The 18,577-nt window shown below is 39.8% G+C and overlaps 1 protein-coding gene across 1 annotated transcript in view; it reads left to right on the top strand.

Annotated features, from left to right (window-relative positions):
• Positions 1–18,577, top strand: part of TSHR (thyroid stimulating hormone receptor) — a 152,246-nt gene that overhangs the window by 77,672 nt on the left and 55,997 nt on the right. Inside the window, exons 3-5 of the mRNA XM_062181369.1 lie at positions 5,076–5,150; positions 14,613–14,687; positions 17,355–17,429. Coding sequence (XP_062037353.1) covers positions 5,076–5,150; positions 14,613–14,687; positions 17,355–17,429 — 225 coding nt within the window. The remainder of the gene's footprint in view (positions 1–5,075; positions 5,151–14,612; positions 14,688–17,354; positions 17,430–18,577) is intronic.

Below are 18,577 nucleotides of genomic sequence, written 5' to 3'. Positions count from 1 at the left end.
CAAAGAATGTTCTAGCCTAAAATATAAACCCTACTGAAGCCGAGGGACCTTTCTAAACACCCTGATGTTGCTAACCAGCTCTTCCTTCTTCAAATTCTTGCCTCTTTTGGTTTCCCTAATATTCTTCTCTCATCTCTCCTCTTATCCTCTTACCTTGGCTGCTCTCTCAGTCTCCTTTCCTGACTTTTACTTCATTTTTGCCAAACTCCCTAACAGCCAGTTATTTCTTTGAGTAGCTTGTCCTTCTTCTTTGGCATCCTATTCTCCTTGAGTGAGAGCCTGCATTTCTTCGGCTTCTCAATTACCTAATACAGCTAATTCCTAAATGAATACCTTAGTCCTGGCTCACTTGTACCACGCAGGCCTGCATTTCAAACTTCCTTCCAAATATTGCAGTTAGGGGTAGCCACTTTGATGCAGCAGTTAAACACACCTTGGGCTGCCCACATTCCATACTGGAGGGCCTTGCTCAAGTTCCAGCTCCCCTTCTGTTTCCAGCTTCCTGCTAATCTGTGCCCTCTGGGCAGCAGGTGATGGTCCAAGTGGTTGAGTCCCAGCTACCCACTTGGGAGACCTGGAGTAAGTTCTTGGCTTCAGCTTTTGGGGAAATTTGGGGGAGTAAACCAGCGGATGGGAGATCTCTTGAACTCTTGCTCTCTTTCTATTTTTGTAAAAAGTAAATTTTGAAGTAAAATATTTAATATTGAAGACCCACAGGCACTTCAAAATCAGCATATCTGAAAAAAAATACACATCATCTTCATTTCAAATAGTTCTTCCTCTACTCTTTTTTTTTTTTTTTGACAGGCGGAGTTAGACAGTGAGAGAGAGAGACAGAGAGAAAGGTCTTCCTTCCGTTGGTTCACCCCCCAAATGGCCCCTATGGCTGGTGCACTGCGCCGATCCAAAGCCAGGAGCCAGGTGCTTCCTCCTGGTCTCCCATGCTGGTGCAGGACCCAAGCACTTGGGCCATCCTCCACTGCCTTCCCAGTCCACAGCAGAGAGCTGGCCTGGAAGAGGAGCAACCGGGACAGAATCCACGCCCCAACTGGGACTAGAACCCGGGGTGCCAGTGCTGCAGGTGCAGGATTAGCCAAGTGAGCTGCAGCACTGGTCCTTCCTCTACTCTTTATCCTTTCAACAGCACCACCATTGAACATCCTCTAAGCTTAAAAAAATTACCCTCACATTTCTCTTGAGCTTTTCCTTTCCACTATCTCCTTTATACAGCTGCTTATCTGGTATCTTCACTTTGATGTGTCAGTAGTCTGGCTGTTGCTGCACTCATTCATTCATTCAACAAATATTCACTGAGGCATGCTTTGTTCTAACACTTCGGTGGAGCCTCCATATGTAACAGCAGACAATATTCATGGGGCTTCCAGTTTCAATTCCAAGACGGTGATGAGTCCTATAATGGGGTCAGTTATTGGGTACCATTAAGGCTCATGTGAAGGGCATAGCACCTCATAGGGAGTGAAAGGTGGTAGAGCAAGGCTTCATGAAAGAAATGGTACCTAACCTATGATCTGAATTATCTGCCAAAGAAGTAGTTGGAAAGATAGTTCAGAGCAGATGAAAAAAGTCCATGCTTTAAATCTGTAGGGTCTGGATTTTGGGTTGAAAGAGTGCAGTGGAAAAATATAAATTTGGACCGTAAGCCAATGCAAAGTCTTTTGAGTCATGTGAAAGAGCTTGAAATCTTCAAGATCAAGCCATTGGATAGTTTCAAACAGGGAAGTGAAATGATGATATTTTTATTTTAGAAACAAGCCCTTGGCAGTTCTGGGGAGAGAGGGGTTAAAGTGGAGCAAAGGTGCTATCTAGGAAGCTAGTGAAGAGGCTGATGCAGCACCCAGGAGAAAGGGGACGGCACATGGAAGGAAAAAAGTATGGAGATGTGAGGAACAAACAACTAAGAATGGACCAACTTGAACCTTGATTTTGGAGATAGAGGGAGACAGAGAAAAGTTGCATTTAAGTTTCTGTTGATGAGAAACACTGATGAGCACATTCACTGAGAGGAGAAGAATGTTGTGTATTTGGTGTAGAGAGCAGGAGGTACATTAGGAATTCCATCTGGGACACATTCCAGATGCAGTAATATTCATTAGACATTAAGACATCATAGACATTATTTTTTCATTCATTCGACAAACATGTATTCACAGCCCCTAAATGTGCTAATCATTGTTATACAAGCTGGGAATACTTCAGGGAACAAATGAACAAAGATCCACGCCCCCATGGAGTTTATATTCAAATGGGGAGAACAAAGAGCAAAAAATGTAGTAAAAATTAAATAATTTTATTAATTTAGAAGTAAATAACTGATATGGGGGGAAGGTAGAGTTTGGAGAACTAGAAGTTCTGGGTGTGTAAGGACAGTTGAGGAGAGATGTGGGTGGAGACTGAGACAGTCATAAAGAAGTCAGTGCCGTTTGGACTAGAAGAAGGGATCTGTAGGGACGGAAAAGCAAAAGAGTGAAGAAAGAAGAAATTTTTTTTTTTATCTGACAGATAGAGATAGACAGTGAGAGAGAGAGACAGAGAGAAAGGTCTTCCTTCCGTTGGTTCACCCCCAAGATGGCCACTACAGCCAGTGCGCTGCGCCAATCTGAAGCCAGGAGCCAGGTGCTTCTCCTGGTCTCCCATGCTGGTGCAGGGCCCAAGGACTTGGGCCATCCTCCACTGCCTTCCCGGGCCACAGCAGAGAGCTGGCCTGGAAGAGGAGCAACCAGGACAGAATCCGGCACCCCAACCGGGACTAGAACCCAGTGTGCCGGCGCCACAGGCAGAGGATTAGCCTAGTGAGCCACGGTGCCGGCCAATAGCACCATATTTTAACTCACAAAAACATGCTGGGTTGGATGTTAAATGATATGGTCACCATAGTGATTACGTAAAATGCACATGCTAAAAGGAAATTTGGAGAAGTGGAGGGGGGCAGAAATCTGTTATTTTCCTAGTTATAAAAATGAGATAAGTAAGCATGGAAATACTACTTTCATCTTACTAAATAAATAGATCCAACAAGTTGTCTCTACAGCCAGTCTATAGCAGCTCTTCAAGGAAGTGACACTAGATTGAAGAAACAAGAAAGACATGCGCTGAAAGACTATCCCTCTAAAACCTTAAGAACAGCCTACATTCCTTAACTAAGAAACCCAGAAGAAAATTTGGAGCAATAGATAAAATGCATGGTTAAGAAAACTAGCTAGCAACCTTCAAAATGAATCTTACTCCTTTGGATGGCTCAGTTTAACCCATGATAAATCTTGCAGTAAATTATTTCTTTTCAATGTGTTCTATTGTTTGCTCTGTGTTGGAGATACAATAATTGAACTAAAACAATTTATTTAACGTTATTATCCACAAAGGGCAAAGGATTGGGAGACCTGGTAAATCAAAAGATAATTGCTTAGAGAATAGGTATTTCAAAACAGAAAGCAGAGGACCATTAGAATATTCACAGTAACAATGCTGAAAACTCAGAATGGAAAAATTAACATTCCCCAAATAAGCATTATGTCCCTGAAAATATTTTATGGGCAGATTCAATTCAAACTATAGGCCAGTGGTTCTCAACCTTACTTGCCCATTATAATCACCCAGGAAGCTCCTTTTTTTTTTTTTTTTTTTTTTTTGACAGAGTTATAGACAGTGAGAGAGAGAGAGACAGAGAAAGGTCTTCCTTCTGTTGGTTCACCCCCCAAATGGCCGCTGCAGCCGGCGCATCTCGCTGATCCGAAGCCAGGAGCCAGGTGCTTCCTCCTGGTCTCCCATGTGGGTACAGGAGCCCAAGCACTTGGGCTATCCTCCAGTGCCTTTCCAGGCCACAGCAGAGAGCTAGACTGGAAGAGAAGCAACAGGGACTAGAACCCGGCGCCCATATGGGATGCCTGTGCTGCAGGCAGAGGATTAACCAAGTGAGCATGGCGCCAGCCCCCCAGGAAGCTTTTGAAAAGTAAAAATGCACAATCCATCCCTCATAAACTTGATTTAATTATCCTAGACAGAGTCTTGGATATCTGTTTTATAAAAACCCAGGTAGTTCAACTGCATGCCCAAGGTTGAGAATTTCTGCTATGGCCACAGCTGGATACCATCTGCTAATCATTAATTTTCCCAAATGTCACAGAGATACTTCACAAAAGAAAATGTCATTACATTTGTCTGTATTAGTCATCCTCATTACAAGATGGAATTTGAAGAAACTATTTGAAACATTAGTCCTTACACATACTTGGCAAGCTGTATTTAGGAGTTTCTCTTTTCTATTTTTTAGTACTTAAAACTTTTATTTGAGTTGTCATTTGCTTACAAAATTTGAAACAAATCTTGAATTTTCCAGCCTCATTCAAAATCAAAATGAGAAATCAAGAGACCACGTAGTCACCACCCTCTAAGATGTTTTACCAAAGAACTGTAGCTCTCTCTTCATATTCTTTGAAATCACATTGCTAATCCCATGCATTAGATACTCCATTAAAAAGGCTTTTATTCATTCTAGTCTTCTTTTCTAATGCTTTCATTTTTGTTATTTTGAGTAATACACCATTTATTCACTCATTCGCTTACATATTTTGAGTGTCCGATACATATATGACCACTATGAAAAGCACTCAAGATTCAGTGGTCAAGAACATCCAGTTCTCCACTTGGGAGCACTTAGTCTACTGAGACAACATATAGGTAGATATGTTTGATAGATCAAATATCATCCAAATGATTGGAGAGCTGCATTATGGCAGTTAGTGAAAGGAGAAGTCCACGGTGCTATGTAGACATCTTATGAAAAATTAAAACTAATCAGGAAGTTGGGCAAAAACTTCTGAAGGAAGTAAGAGACATTTAGATGAATAGGACATAACATATTAAGATGTTCAAGTATCCACATCATCTAAAAACAAGTAGTCATTTGTTTTGACATAATCAAGTTTTGACATAATGAAGGTTGTACATGTTAAATGATCTGGAAAGCCCCTGACAAAGAATTTGTGTCAAAAATAGCATGTTTGGAGCTCAGAACCCTACTAACTTTCTATTTTGCTTTCTATTTTTGTGATGTTCAGCTACTTATCTATAGACGCAACTCTGCAGCGCCTGGAATCACAGTCCTTCTACAACTTGAGTAAAATGACTCACATGTGAGTACAGGGGAAAGTGCAGCATTGGCCCAAGCTTTGGCACCTTCCATTGATCATTTTTGGGCTCATGTGGCAATAAGGTCTGGTTTCTAGATTATGGGTAAAATTTCTATTTATGGTTAAATTTTTAATTTGTTCTCACTCTCGTTTATGCCAGTCCATCCTAATAAGGTCTCACTTCCTCTGTGACAAGTCAAAGTCAATATCAGAAATCCTGTTCTTGGGAGCAGACATGTGGCACAGCAGATAAATCATTGAGTACAATGCCCAGTTCCCATATGGGAGTGCACAGCTCCACTTCCTATTCAATAACCCTGCTAATCCTGGGAGGCAGCACCTGCCACCCCCATGAGAGAAGCAGATTGACTTACTGGCTTCTGACTTTGGCCTAGCCAAGTCCTAGCTGTTATGTGCTTCTGAACCAGCAATAGATGGTCTCTCTCCACTTGTCTGTCTCTCCTGCTCTGTATTTGCTTTTCAAATAAAATGAAAACAAATAAAAATCAACAATAAAATCCTCAGGCATTAAAAAATCTTGCTCTTGAATTGCTCTTCATTGCATTGCTACTGTGCTAACATATCTTATTGGTGAGGATGTCAGTGTGCTAATAAATATATATCAAGTACCTACTTGATTCTATGGTCTGTGCAAAATTTTACAAAACTGACATTTTTTTGGTAAAAAATTCCAGCTCAGAATTGGTCACAGTCAAAACTGGATATGGTTTTATGACTGCTCACTATGTAATTATGGATGAATTGTGCAAACTTTCCCAACTTCTTTTGTAAAATTAGGGAAATAAGAGTTCCAACCACATGGCTATTGTAAATATTGAATGACATAATACACATGGGCATTTAGCACAGTGCCTAGCCCATCAGTACTAGTCAATATACTTCACAAATAATTTTTTACTTCTCTGGTAAATTATAAACTATGAACGGTTTTACATTATCATATTGAATTCTTTTAGGCATCCATGTATTATGAAATACTATTTTCTTGATGAAGAAAAATACTTAGATATAGATACTAAGTATGCTCTAGACATTCTGCCAATCATTTTGGGTGTATTATTTAACCATAATTTAACACTAAAAAAATACCTCTACAAAGCAGAGATTATGGTTTCCATTACTTACATAAGAAAAACATGAATGCAGAAAGGCTAAGTATATTTACTTTGGTCACATGGTAACTAAGGAATAGTGCTACAATTTTTACTATAAATTTCTAATTCAAGAATTCTTACTGAGACCCAAAATGTTGCTTCCAGCTGTGGCAGGCTAGTTTACATCACACTGACCACCTGACCACGACTGAGAATACCTAGAGGAGCTGGATTTTTATAATGAGTTTAGAGATATTGGAATGTATTTGCATGCAAAAAGGACTTGAGGAGAGAGAAGAAATCTCCAAAACAATGTTTGTTTTCCCATGGAAGTATTTGCTGAATTTTAAGCAACACCTCAGGGAGGAAGAAACCAACCTGGGGCTTAAGCAGTCTCATAGAGCTAAAGAACTAAAAAATAAGAGTTCAGTGACAACTAACTGTGATGATCCCTATTAAACATCCAGAAGCAGGACCTCTGAAGAACTTCATCCTAGAAGGATGAGATACTTGGGAATAGATCAGCCTTCATAAAGACTAAAACCCAGCTTTGCATTGCTAAAAGATAACCAGGCATACAAAATCCCAGAAGTTTATGGAGAAAAATCACAAAAGCAAACAACAGAAAATGAGGCACCAAAGATTCAGATATTGGAGTTAGAAGACATAGACTTTAAAATAACTATAATTAATAGGTTAATATTCAAACAGAACTGGAAATTATTTAAAAAGAATCAGCTGGAGACTCTAGAACTTTACAAGTCAATAATAACAATAAAAATGTAAATTCATAAGTTTAACAGCTGGTTAGACACAGCTCAAAGCCAAATTAGTGTACTGGAAGATATGCCAGAAGAAAATATTCAGGGCTAGTGCTATGATGTAGTAGGCTAAGCCTCTGCCTACAACACTGGCACCCCATATGTGCACCAGTTTGTGTCCTGGCTGCTCGTCTTCCGATCCAGCTCTCTGTTTATGGTCTGGAAAAGCAGTGGAAGATGGCCCAGCACTTGGGCCCCTGTACCCACATGGGAGATCCGGAAGAAGCTCCTGGCTCCTGACTTTGGATTGGCTCAGCTCTGGCCACTGTGGCTATTTGGGAAGTGAACCAACAGATGGAAGACCTTTCTATCTTTCCCTCTCTCTGTCTGTAACTCTGCCTTTCAAATAAATAAACAAAATCTTTTTAAAAAAATTCAGCCTGAATCATGGAACGAAAAATAAGGAATATATAGCACAGTTAAAGATAGCTATGATTGGATTCTAAAAAAGAGAAGAGAAAAAAAGGATTTGAAAATATTAAAAGGAAATGTTTAAAATCTTTAAGAGTCATCATCACAGAAGTACTTCAAACCTCAAAAAGATTTGAAGAAAACTACATCAAGGCACATCAAAGCAAAATGCTAAAAGCCAAAAAATGAAAACAAAATTATTTAATTAAGGAAACAATTAGGACCTCAGTTTATGGCAGTACAGTATTCACCTTTGTAGTTTGCAAAGTAGTTTTTGCATAAATAATATTATCTCCTTGAATGCCAGTATAGACACTGCATTGAAATCAAAGGTCAGAACTGGTTAACAAACCACCATGGGCAGAAGCTCTCAGAGCTTATGTGTATGATCAAAGTGAAATCCCTCTGCACGTGCAGGAAGCACATGCTTTCACACAGTTTCATTTAAATCAAAAGGGTAGAGAAAACCTAAAGAAACATTTATTTAATGTCATACTCATCTGCTCTCTAGTTTGTTACGCTTAAACACCACTTTACCATGTCACTGGAACCAAATTGCACCCAAACTTTATCAGCCACTGGAATATAAATGTAATTTTAAAAAACAAAACAAAGAGTAAGAAGCAAGAATGGCAAATTTGTCATCGCTGTTCTTAAGAATAAAGTGTGTTATATGTGCAAAAATCATACTAAAAAAGACAAAAAGAAAATCATAAAAAAGCAAGAGGAAAAAATAGGTAATACTTTCAAATACATAATAGCTGGCATTTCAACATAAATGATGAAATACATAAAAATGGAAAAATATCTGCAGAGCAAAGCAAAAAATAAAAACAGTAAATTCTGTCAACTCAATAAACATATTTTTAATTGAAAATGAAAATATTTCAAGCAAATAAGAATTTGAGATTTCACTACCATTAGGCACATATGAAAGCAACTGCCAAAGGGAGTGATTAAGACAATGGAAGGTAAATCTGTAGGTGAATATAAATGAACCTTGACATAAAACAAAATAATACATTATAAAACATGAAATAATATAGGATTTGAAATACATACAATCCTCGCTCTGCATCATGGTGTGGGAATCGTAAAGTTATTCATACTGAACATATGCAAAGCAATCTTACTAATCAAAGAGAAAATTTATGCTTTGTAACTTTTAAAATTTTTTGTCAAGATATTAAAATTTCTCTATAATCAGTTATAAGTGCATAAGGAAGGGAAATAAAAGTAAGACTTTAGTGCACTGTAATTTTAAATCTTAAAACTATTTAGAATTAAGGCCAGCGCCGCAGCTCACTAGGCTAATCCTCCTCCTGCGGCGCCGGCACACTGGGTTCTAGTCCCGATCGGGGCGCCAGATTCTGTCCCAGTTGCCCCTCTTCCAGTCCAGCTCTCTGTTGTGGCCCGGGAGTGCAGTGGAGGATGGCTCAAGTCCTTGGGCCCTGCACCAGCATGGGAGATCAGGAGAAGCACCTGGCTCCTGGCTTCGGATCAGCGTGGTGCACCGGCCGCAGCAGCCATTGGAGGGTGAACCAACGGAAAAGGAAGACCTTTCTCTCTGTCTCTCTCTCTCACTGTCCACTCTGCCTGTCAAAAAAAAAAAAAAAAAAAAAAAAAACCCACAAAAAAAAACTATTTAGAATTAAAATGTTTTGCTGTTTTGTAAAAATTTATAGAGTAGTTTGAGCAATGCTTCCCCTTTTTGTCTTCATTGTATAACTTAGAATTATCTTCTGCAGTGAGCATTTGGCCTAGTGGTGAAGACACAGGTTAGGACAACTACATCCCACATCAGAGTACCTGGATTCAGTTCCTAGCTCTGCTCCTAACTCCAGCTTCTTGCAAAGGCAGATACTTGGGGTGTGTGTGTATGTGTGTGTGTGTGTGATGGCTCCAATGATTGGGTTCCTGCTATCCCTATGAGAGATCTGGACTGCATTCCCTGCCTCAGCCCAGCCCAGCTCTTACAAGAATTTGGGGAGGGAGCCAGCGAATGGGAGCTCCCTATCTCTACCTCTCAAATAAGTAAATGATTCTTTTTAAAGAGTATCTTCTCAATATCTTCACAAATTGTCGTACTTCTTTCTAGATCTGGACCAGCTCTCATCATTTTATTCTTTGCTCTTTCAATGTCATAAAATATTTCCAAGAGTTCCTTTATTATCCTTTGCCAGCATCATTTCTTTTCAGACATCTTTCACCATTTCTTCACAACCACTTTTCTCATTGAGACCATTAATTTCACAGAAATAAAGGCCTTGTACCAAGGAAAGCTATGCACAATGGCTCAACTCTTTGAGCCCCTCCCACCCACTTGGGAGACTCAGATGGAGTACTAGACCCCTGGCTTGGTCCTGGCCCAACCCTGGCCAATGCAGGCATTTGGGGAGTGAATAAGCAGACAGAAGATATTCTCTCTCTCTCTCTCTCTCTCTCTCTCTTTTCCTCCCTCCCTCTCTCTCTCCCTCCCTCCCTCTCTCTCTCTCTCCCTATCTCCATCTCCATCTCCATCTCCATCACCATCACCATCACCATCACCATCACCATCACCATCACTATCACTATCACTATCACTATCACTATCTTTATGGCTGTGCCTTTCAAATAAATAAACAAATCTAGGAAGGAAAGAAAAAGAAAGGCCTTGATGGGAACAATAGCACTGCCAATGTTGTAAATGCAGTCAAGATATTCATGATATCTTGAGGAAATTGAGCAAAGTGACATGAAAATTAATATAAAGACTGGAATAGAGAAAAATTTATAGGAGAACACAGATGGAAGCTTAATGGTGTAACATGTTTTTTGAAGAACAGAATAAAGTGTGAATAAAAATACTCAAAGCTATGTTAAAAAAATACTCAAAGCTATGTTAAAAAGCACTATGCTGTAGCAGGTAAGGCCTCCACTTGCTATGCAGGCATCCCACATAGCCGCTGGTTCCTTTTCTTGCTGTTCCACTCTCTATCCAGCTCCCTGCTAATGGCCTGGGAAAGCAGCAGAAGATGGCCCAAGTGATTGAGCTTCTGCTACCCTCAGGAGAGACCTGGAAGAAGCTCCTGGCTCCTGACTCTGGCCTGGCCCAATGCTGACATTTGTGACCATCTGGGGAGTGAACCAGCAGATGGAAAATCTCTGTCTCTCCCTTTTCTCTCTGTAACTCTCACTTTCAAATATACAAAAAAAAAAAAACATTTTTTAAAAGCCTGAAAGAAGATTTGAATCAAAATAATTAAAGGACTCACTGTATTTTAGCAGACATAAGTATTTATTAATACTTATTAGGGCCAGTGCTGTGGCATATCGGGTAAAGCCACTGCCTGCAGTGCCAGCATCCCATATGGGTGCTGGTTTGAGTCCGGCTGCTCCACTTCTGATCCAGCTCTCTGCTGTGGCCTTGGAAAGCAGTCGAAGATGGCCTGGTTCCTTGGGCCCCTGCAACCACGTGGGAGACCTGGAAGAGGCTCCTGGCTCCTGGCTTGGGATCAGCGTGGCTCTGGCCATTGCGGCCATCTGGGGAATGAACCAGCAGATGGAAGACCTCTCTCTCTCTCTCTCTCTCTCTCTGTTTGCCTCTGCCTTTCTGTAATTCTGCTTTTCAATTAAATAAATAAATCTTTAAAAAACACTTATGCTTAATCTACTAAGGAATTCAAAGAAAAATGAATTAATTCAAGAGTATCTAAAGGGGGTGGGACATAAAGATCTTATCTGAAGAGTAAAAAAGAATCAAGTTAGCTTCAAGTGCCTCCACATAATAAGGAAATTGTGCCTTTAACTTGTAAAAAATATTGTATTCAACATTTTCAGGGTACATATTCTTTTTCAATGACATGTAGAACATTCAGTAAAATTGACCATAAGTTGGTCCATAAAAGCAAGTCTCAATAGCTTTCAAGAAATTAAAGTCAAGTTCTCTGACCAGCAAATAATTTGACTTCTAAAAGGCTCTGATGTCTAAATAACAATGTGATTTCAAAGAAGAGATCACGATACAGAAAAATTTTAAATGATAACAAAAATATGACATATCAATGCCTGTAGGATAGAGTTAAAATCATGCTCAGAGGAAAAGTATAGCCTTAAAAAGACATCTGTTAAAAAGGAAAGCTGAATTAAATAATTTACATATTCTTCTTAAATTATTTAAGAACATTAAACTGAAACCAAAGGAAGTAAGTTAATACTGGGTTTCAACAACAGCCAACAAACTTCAAAACTAAATCTTCTTACTGACATCATAAATAAGAGTGTCAATTGTTAAATCAACAACAGGAGTCATTGTGCACTTACTCCCCATGTAGGATCTCTGTCCTTAATGTGTTGTACTATGTGAATTAATGGCATAACTAGTATCCAAATAGTACTTTATACTTTGTGTTTCTGTGTGAGTGCAAACTGTTGAAATCTTTACTTAGTATATACTAATTTGATCTTCTTCTGTGTATAAAGATAATTGAAAATGAATCTTGATCTGAATGGGATTGGGAGAGGGAGTGGGAGATGGGATGGTTGCGGGTGGGCGGGAGGTTATGGGAGGAACAAGCCACTATAATTCAAAAGTTGTACTTCGGAAATTTAAATTTATTAAATAAAAATTAAAAAAACTAAATCTTCTAACTCCAAATGTAATGTTTATTTATCAAATCATTCTCTGTCCCTCTTGCCACATTGTAAAAACATTTAATTTGTAATAAACCCCTCTATAAATTCTACTGATCTTGAAAACAACTATTTTGGTTTTATTTGTATTTTTTCTCATAAAAATTCAACTTGTTATTTATAACTTCCCTTATATTGATTCTTCTCTCTCTCCTGCAAAAGCAGTAGCTTCTTAGAGCAAAGGAAACTGCTAAATACTATAATTAGAAACAAATAATTTTCTTTTTTTAAAAAGATTTATTTATTTACTTGAAAATCAGAGTTACACAGAAGGAGAGGCAGAGAGAGAGAAAGGTCTTGCATCCACTGGTTCACTCCCCAGATAGCCGCAACGGTCGGAGCTGTGCTGATCCAAAGCTGGGAGCCAGGAACTTCTTCCAGGTCTCCCACGAGGGTGCAGGGGCCCAAGGACTTGGGCCATCTTCGACTGCTTTCCCAGGCCACAGCAGAGAGCTGGATCAGAAGTGGAGCAGCCGGGTCTCAAACCGGCACCCATATGGGATGCTGGCACTGCAGGTGGTTGCTTTACCCACTATGCCACAGCACTGGCCCCAGAAACAAGTCATTTTCAAATGGATTTTTGTAATGAATTCTTTTATATATTTGTGGTACTGAGAGTCTGGTATCTTAGAAAATAAGAGAATAATGAATCTTGCATTATTCAAAATTTTCTAATGTATATCTGACATTATTATCTGCAAGTGGTTTTGGTGAGCAAAAAAAGAAAAGGGAAGATTTGGAGATGCATGCCACTCAAATGTTTGCGGCTTTTATCCTCAAAAGAGCTCAATGAAGGAGATGCCATTATTGTCTGTGTTTCATAGACAAGAAAAATATGATCTACGAGGTTAAAGAGGTTGTCCAAACTCATAGAGCCGGAAGTGGCAGAGCCCAAGATTCTGTTGCAAACCCATCTTAACATTCAGCAATAAAAGAAGCAAACCATTGACACACACTACAGTGTGAATAAATATTACATTGTGCTGAATGAAGTGAGGCAGACAAGCAAAGACTACCTAGTATATGATTCCCCTTGTATGAAATGTCTAGGTAAAGCAAATTCATAGAGCTGGAAAACAGATCATTATTTCTAGGACTGAAAGAAGGAGTGGGATTTACTGGAAATAAGACTATGGTTACCTTTGTCAGGATGGAAATGTTCTGAAGCTTGATTATGATAATGCTTGCACAATTCTGTACATTTAATAAAATGTCACTGAACTATATACTTACAAAGCATGAATTTTATAGAACGTAAATTCTCCTTCCAGAAAACTGTCCTTAAATAATTTCCAGAGGTCAGATTCTAAGTTTATTAATTGGCATCACCAGTAACTGGACCCATACTCCTGGAGTCATCAAGCCCCAGTCCACTCCATAAGCTGAGAGGCTGCAAGTCTTATTTGGTTCTTCTATACTCTTCACAGAGGCATTGGATGCATTTTTAAGCTCTTTCAGCCAGTGTATACATATTGAATACATTAATTTTACCAGTGAGAGCCTATTTCCAAAAGTCACTAATGTAACTAATGCTAACTATGCATTTTTTTCTTTTCTTTCTTTTTTAAGTTTGATAAACAAAGAGATGAGCAGACAGAGATAGTCAATTTGCTGGTTCACTCCCCAGTTGCCCACAACAGTTAGGACTGAGGCATGCCAAAGGCAGGAGCCAGGAACTCAATCTGGGTCTCCCATGTGAGTGACTGAGACCCAATTAGTTGAGCCATTACCTGTTGCCTCAGGGTGTACATTCTCAGGAAGCTGGGAACAGGAGCACAGTGCAGATTTGAATCCAGACACTCTGATATGGGATGTGGGGGTCCCAAGTGGAGTTGTAACCACTGTGCCAAACGCCTGCCCCAAGTGTGCATTGTTGATTAGCACTATACAAACCCAAGTATGTAAGTTACAGACATGACATCAGGCTGTATATATCTGAGAGTCTCAAATTACTAACACTCCAAAATAATCCCCAGTGACTGTGATGACTCACTTCTCCCACTGCATCTGGAACAGCAGTGTCAGAACCCCTCTGCTCTTCTTGCAATGCTGGCATCCATTGTATAATCCACCCAACCTCCCCTGCCAGTGCACACGCTCTCAGCAAGGATACTTACTGTGGTTTGAATAGCTAAGATATTTGTCCTCAACTCCTCATAAAACCATTAAACGGGAAAAGAAAACCTTTGAAACACAGTGGAGAGAAAGATAGCCCAGAAATCCAAGTGGGCTGAAACCAAGCCAATGGCAAGGGCTGAGTAGCCATGGTGTCCTCTGAGGACCCAGGAGTAGCTCACTACTGACCCCCAGCTATAGCGGGCCCCATGGCACCATGAAAATCCCTATGCTTCTCCTGAGCACTTGTGAAGCCTGCTTTATGTTGTTTGGTCTTTTGTAAGAACAGAAATGGATGTCTCGCAATAACTGTGTTCCTTGTAACTTTACAGAGAAATTCGGAATACCAGAAGCTTAACTTACATAGACCCTGATGCCCTAAAAGAACTCCCCCTCCTAAAGTTCCTGTAAGTATCAACTCCTCTTCCCTCTCCCCGCCCCCCTTTTTGAGAACTTGATTGCCATTGGCTGCCTAGAATCTCCCTAAGCTAATGTGACCCATGGTTATTTAATTGTGTATGGCCTGGGTCAAATCCTAGCTTGTGACTTACTCCCCACCCCTTCTTGTTGTGCAAGGTATGAAGTGAAATGGCCCACATTTTAAAAATCTATTCAATAGTCAGTACATACAGCTGAGACCAGAGAACTTCTCTAAGAGACATGCAAGGAAGCTTCAAGAAGTTTGTGAGAAGTGGAACTAAAAGATAATATAATACATAGTTAACACTGTATATATAGTCGTCAAATGTAGTGACCATAAACAAAACAAACAAAACTCCAAGAGTCAAAGAATGAATTTTGTTTGGAAATGAGTATCATAACAATATTATAGTAGTTGTTCACAGCAAAAAAATAAAAATCCATAAAAGGTAAAATCCAATTTCTTAGGGGTGCAAGGACAAAGGGCGACACTCTACTGCTTTGATCTGGCAACACTTTACGAGCTGATCGTAGACTGCATAGAAGCAAGGACCACAACATGTTTCTTCTCTGTTGCATTTTCACCTGGCACATAACAGGAGGTTAATATAAATGTTTTCAATGGATGTGTATTAAGACATCAGGCCCTCTAAACACCAGCTGAAAGAATCCTCTGTCTTGCTAATATACATCAGAAAAATTAGCAAACAAAGACAGTAAGAAGAAGAAAATAAAAACAAACTTCAATCTCAATGTTGGGAAATAATCACTATTAACATTTCAGTTCACTTCCATCCATGCCTTTAAAGTAAAACTGCATATTTATAGATATCTTACAAGTCATTCAGGACAAACAGAAGTTATCCAGGAAAAGAAAGGGGTGGGATAGAAGAGCAATAAAATTATATAGAACAGCATGATAGAGTGATATGGAACCACGTAGCTCATTTAGAGGGCTAAAAATTGTCCCATGTTGAGGATGTAGGACTGGGAGATAACAGAATAGATGAGGACACTGGTGGGCTATGTAATTGAAAGGATGTCCTGGAAGTAAGAAAACTTATGGGATAAGGCACGGCTCCTCTTTTTGATTTGAGTTCCAAATCCATCAATAGGTCTTTAATATGATGATCCCCTCCTGTGTGCATGGGGAACACCCAGGGTTTAAGATGTTGTCCTTGCCTTCAAGGAGCTTGGAATTTATTTGGGGAGATGCTATATATAAAATGCAAAAGTCTCTCTCTTACAGAATCATGGAAAATGAAAAACAAGAAACATACACAGAGTTTAGGGGTTCAGGAAATTAGAGGGAAAAAAATGACGAGGACTTGTTCAGAGTTTTGAGGAATATGGAAGTTCTCAGGGCAGCCGTTAAGACACCCACATTCCAAATCCGAGTACTTCGGTTTGATCCCAGGCTCCTGCTCCTGATTCCAGTTTCCGGTCTGAGAGGCAGCATTAATGGCTCAAGTAGTTGGGTTCCTGCCACCCACACAGGAAGCCTGAATTCAGTTTCCAGCTTCAGGCTTTGGTCTCCAAGCATCATGGAGGGCATCTGAGTCAGCCAGTGAGTAGGAGCCCGTGCTCTCTCTCTCCCTCTCACATTTTAAAAAGTATTTTAATTTAAAAAAAAAAAATCTCTGGTGCAAGTTCCTTTAATCTTTCATTCCCAGCCTTTTATGGCCTCCATTTAACTTTTTGGCCTTTCTCCCCACCACCCCCCCCCCAAAAGAACACCTAATGTAATTAGGTTTTTTTTTCTTGCTGCTATATTTCAAATACATACTGTGAAATATGACATCTCTCCTTTGTTATCTAGAAGTTCCATTTGCTCATTTGGAGACTTCTGGGTCCTGTTCCCTCTTCAAATCCTATGACTCCTTGAAGGAGTCAAATCTGAATTTACCTTAGAAGGTCCATCAGTTGAACTAGAGTTTTTTCCTACTAGAAGACTTTCCCTAAAGATTTACTGGACAGCTTCTAGGCCTCACTCTATGCCATGACAAGCCTCTCAAAAAATATTTCTGCTTCCATTACCTATAATTTATTAGCTGAAACAAATGTTAAACCAACTAAATCTGGGAAGCATAGGGGCCTGAGGTCTTTTGTGTTTGTGTTGTTACAGGCATGTCTTTTAATCTTAACATTTTCCCCAGATGACACAAACTTTGGAAGGTAAAGACATTCTCTGATTGACTTCCTTACTGTTCAGGACACAATTTTTTAAATATGCTGCAGTGGTACTCCTTAGCCACTACTTAAAATCATTTGTGAAAAATAATAGAATTTGGGGTTAGCTAACACTGTCTTCCTATTCCATCTTCCTCTTATCTCTCCGCAACACACACATGCATAACGTCCTCCAGTTAAAACACATGAGAGAACCCTGTCCCCTGGATTCAGTCCCCACAAGTGTTCTGTGCACAGCAGATGCGCTGCCGCAGTGGACTGGATGAACGTAGTGTGCCTTCAGGGAACAGCATCTCATCACAGGGTTAGAACTTGACCGTAGTCACTCTGATATTTAGTGGAAGAGTTAAGATTTGACTCAAGACTGATCTCAGAACCCATGCTTCCAGATATTATGTTATTCTATTTCCTATGTGTTGATTTTAATCTAAATTGTCATTTTTTTCTTTGTTCATGTCATTTAGTGGCATTTTCAATACTGGACTTAGAATATTTCCTGACCTGACCAAGGTTTATTCTACTGATGTATTCTTTATACTGTAAGTATGCATGCATGCAATGTTTGGCCATATTTTGTTTGTCACTGACAAGAGTTAGGGTGCAGCATGGGGCTTGGTTCGTGGAGGAAGCAGTGATCCTGGGGCTGCACTGATGGGTGAAATAAAGCAGGACAGAGAAATGGCCCTGGGTTTCATGCTTTGGGGTGACTCTCACAAGAAGTGTACAGGTGGAGTTACAGGAGTAGGAAAATCTGGATGCAGTGGACTCAAGAGAGAATTAGAAGAACAGAATTAGCAAGAGTGATGGATGATAATAACCAAGTTTATCGAGAAATTTCACATTAAAAATGACTAGAAAATGCCCCAATAGTTGGAAGGCTGCAGATGAAAATAGTTTGTTATTAAAGGGGACAGACTATGAAATGTTTGCTTGCTTATGGGACTGATTGAATAGAAGGAAAATTCAATGATGATGACGCTTTGTTTTTCTGATAGAGTGCCGCATGGATCATGTTTGCTGCACTCAACTGCCTCATAATGTATAAAAGGAGGTCACTGTTTCTCCACTTGACAAATAAGGAAACTGGGGGATAGAAAACCTATGTTATTTTGTCTAAGTAGAGTCCTAAGGAACAATCAGGAATGGTGCTCAATCTCCCATGAGGGTCAGGCATTTGGCCTGGTATTTAAGAAACCATAACCCAGATCACAGTGCTTGAGTCAGAGTCCCAGTGCTGCTCCCAAGATTCTAGCTTCCTACTGCACACTCTGTGAGGCAGCACCGATGGTCCAAGTAACTGGGTCTCTGCAGCCCACGTGGGAACCTTGACTCCCAGCTTCCGTCTGGCCAAGGCCCAACTGCTGCAGACATTTAAAGAGTGAACGAGTGGATGGGAGCATTTGCTCTTGTGCTTTCTCTCTGCTTCTCAAATAAACATATAAAAGGAAAACTACTTCCTTTAACTTATGGTTGGTGACCATGTGCTCTTTTCCAAAACCTGTGACGTGGGCCAATTGTCTTAGCTAATTGTACAGGAAGAAGAAGACATGCAGAGAGAATCAAACAAGTTCAGTTTGCACTGCAGACATAGCAAAATGGAGAGAGATAGCTTTTAAAATCTAGAGTTTTGCTAGAAAAAAAGATGATCATGTCCTTTGCTGTGGAACAACTCAAAGTATAAGGAATC

Source organism: Lepus europaeus, chromosome 22 (genome assembly GCF_033115175.1).
Source record: "Lepus europaeus isolate LE1 chromosome 22, mLepTim1.pri, whole genome shotgun sequence".
Lineage (NCBI taxonomy): Eukaryota > Metazoa > Chordata > Mammalia > Lagomorpha > Leporidae > Lepus > Lepus europaeus.
Note: the sequence above shows the minus strand (reverse complement) of the source record. Positions and strands in the feature narration are given on the sequence as shown.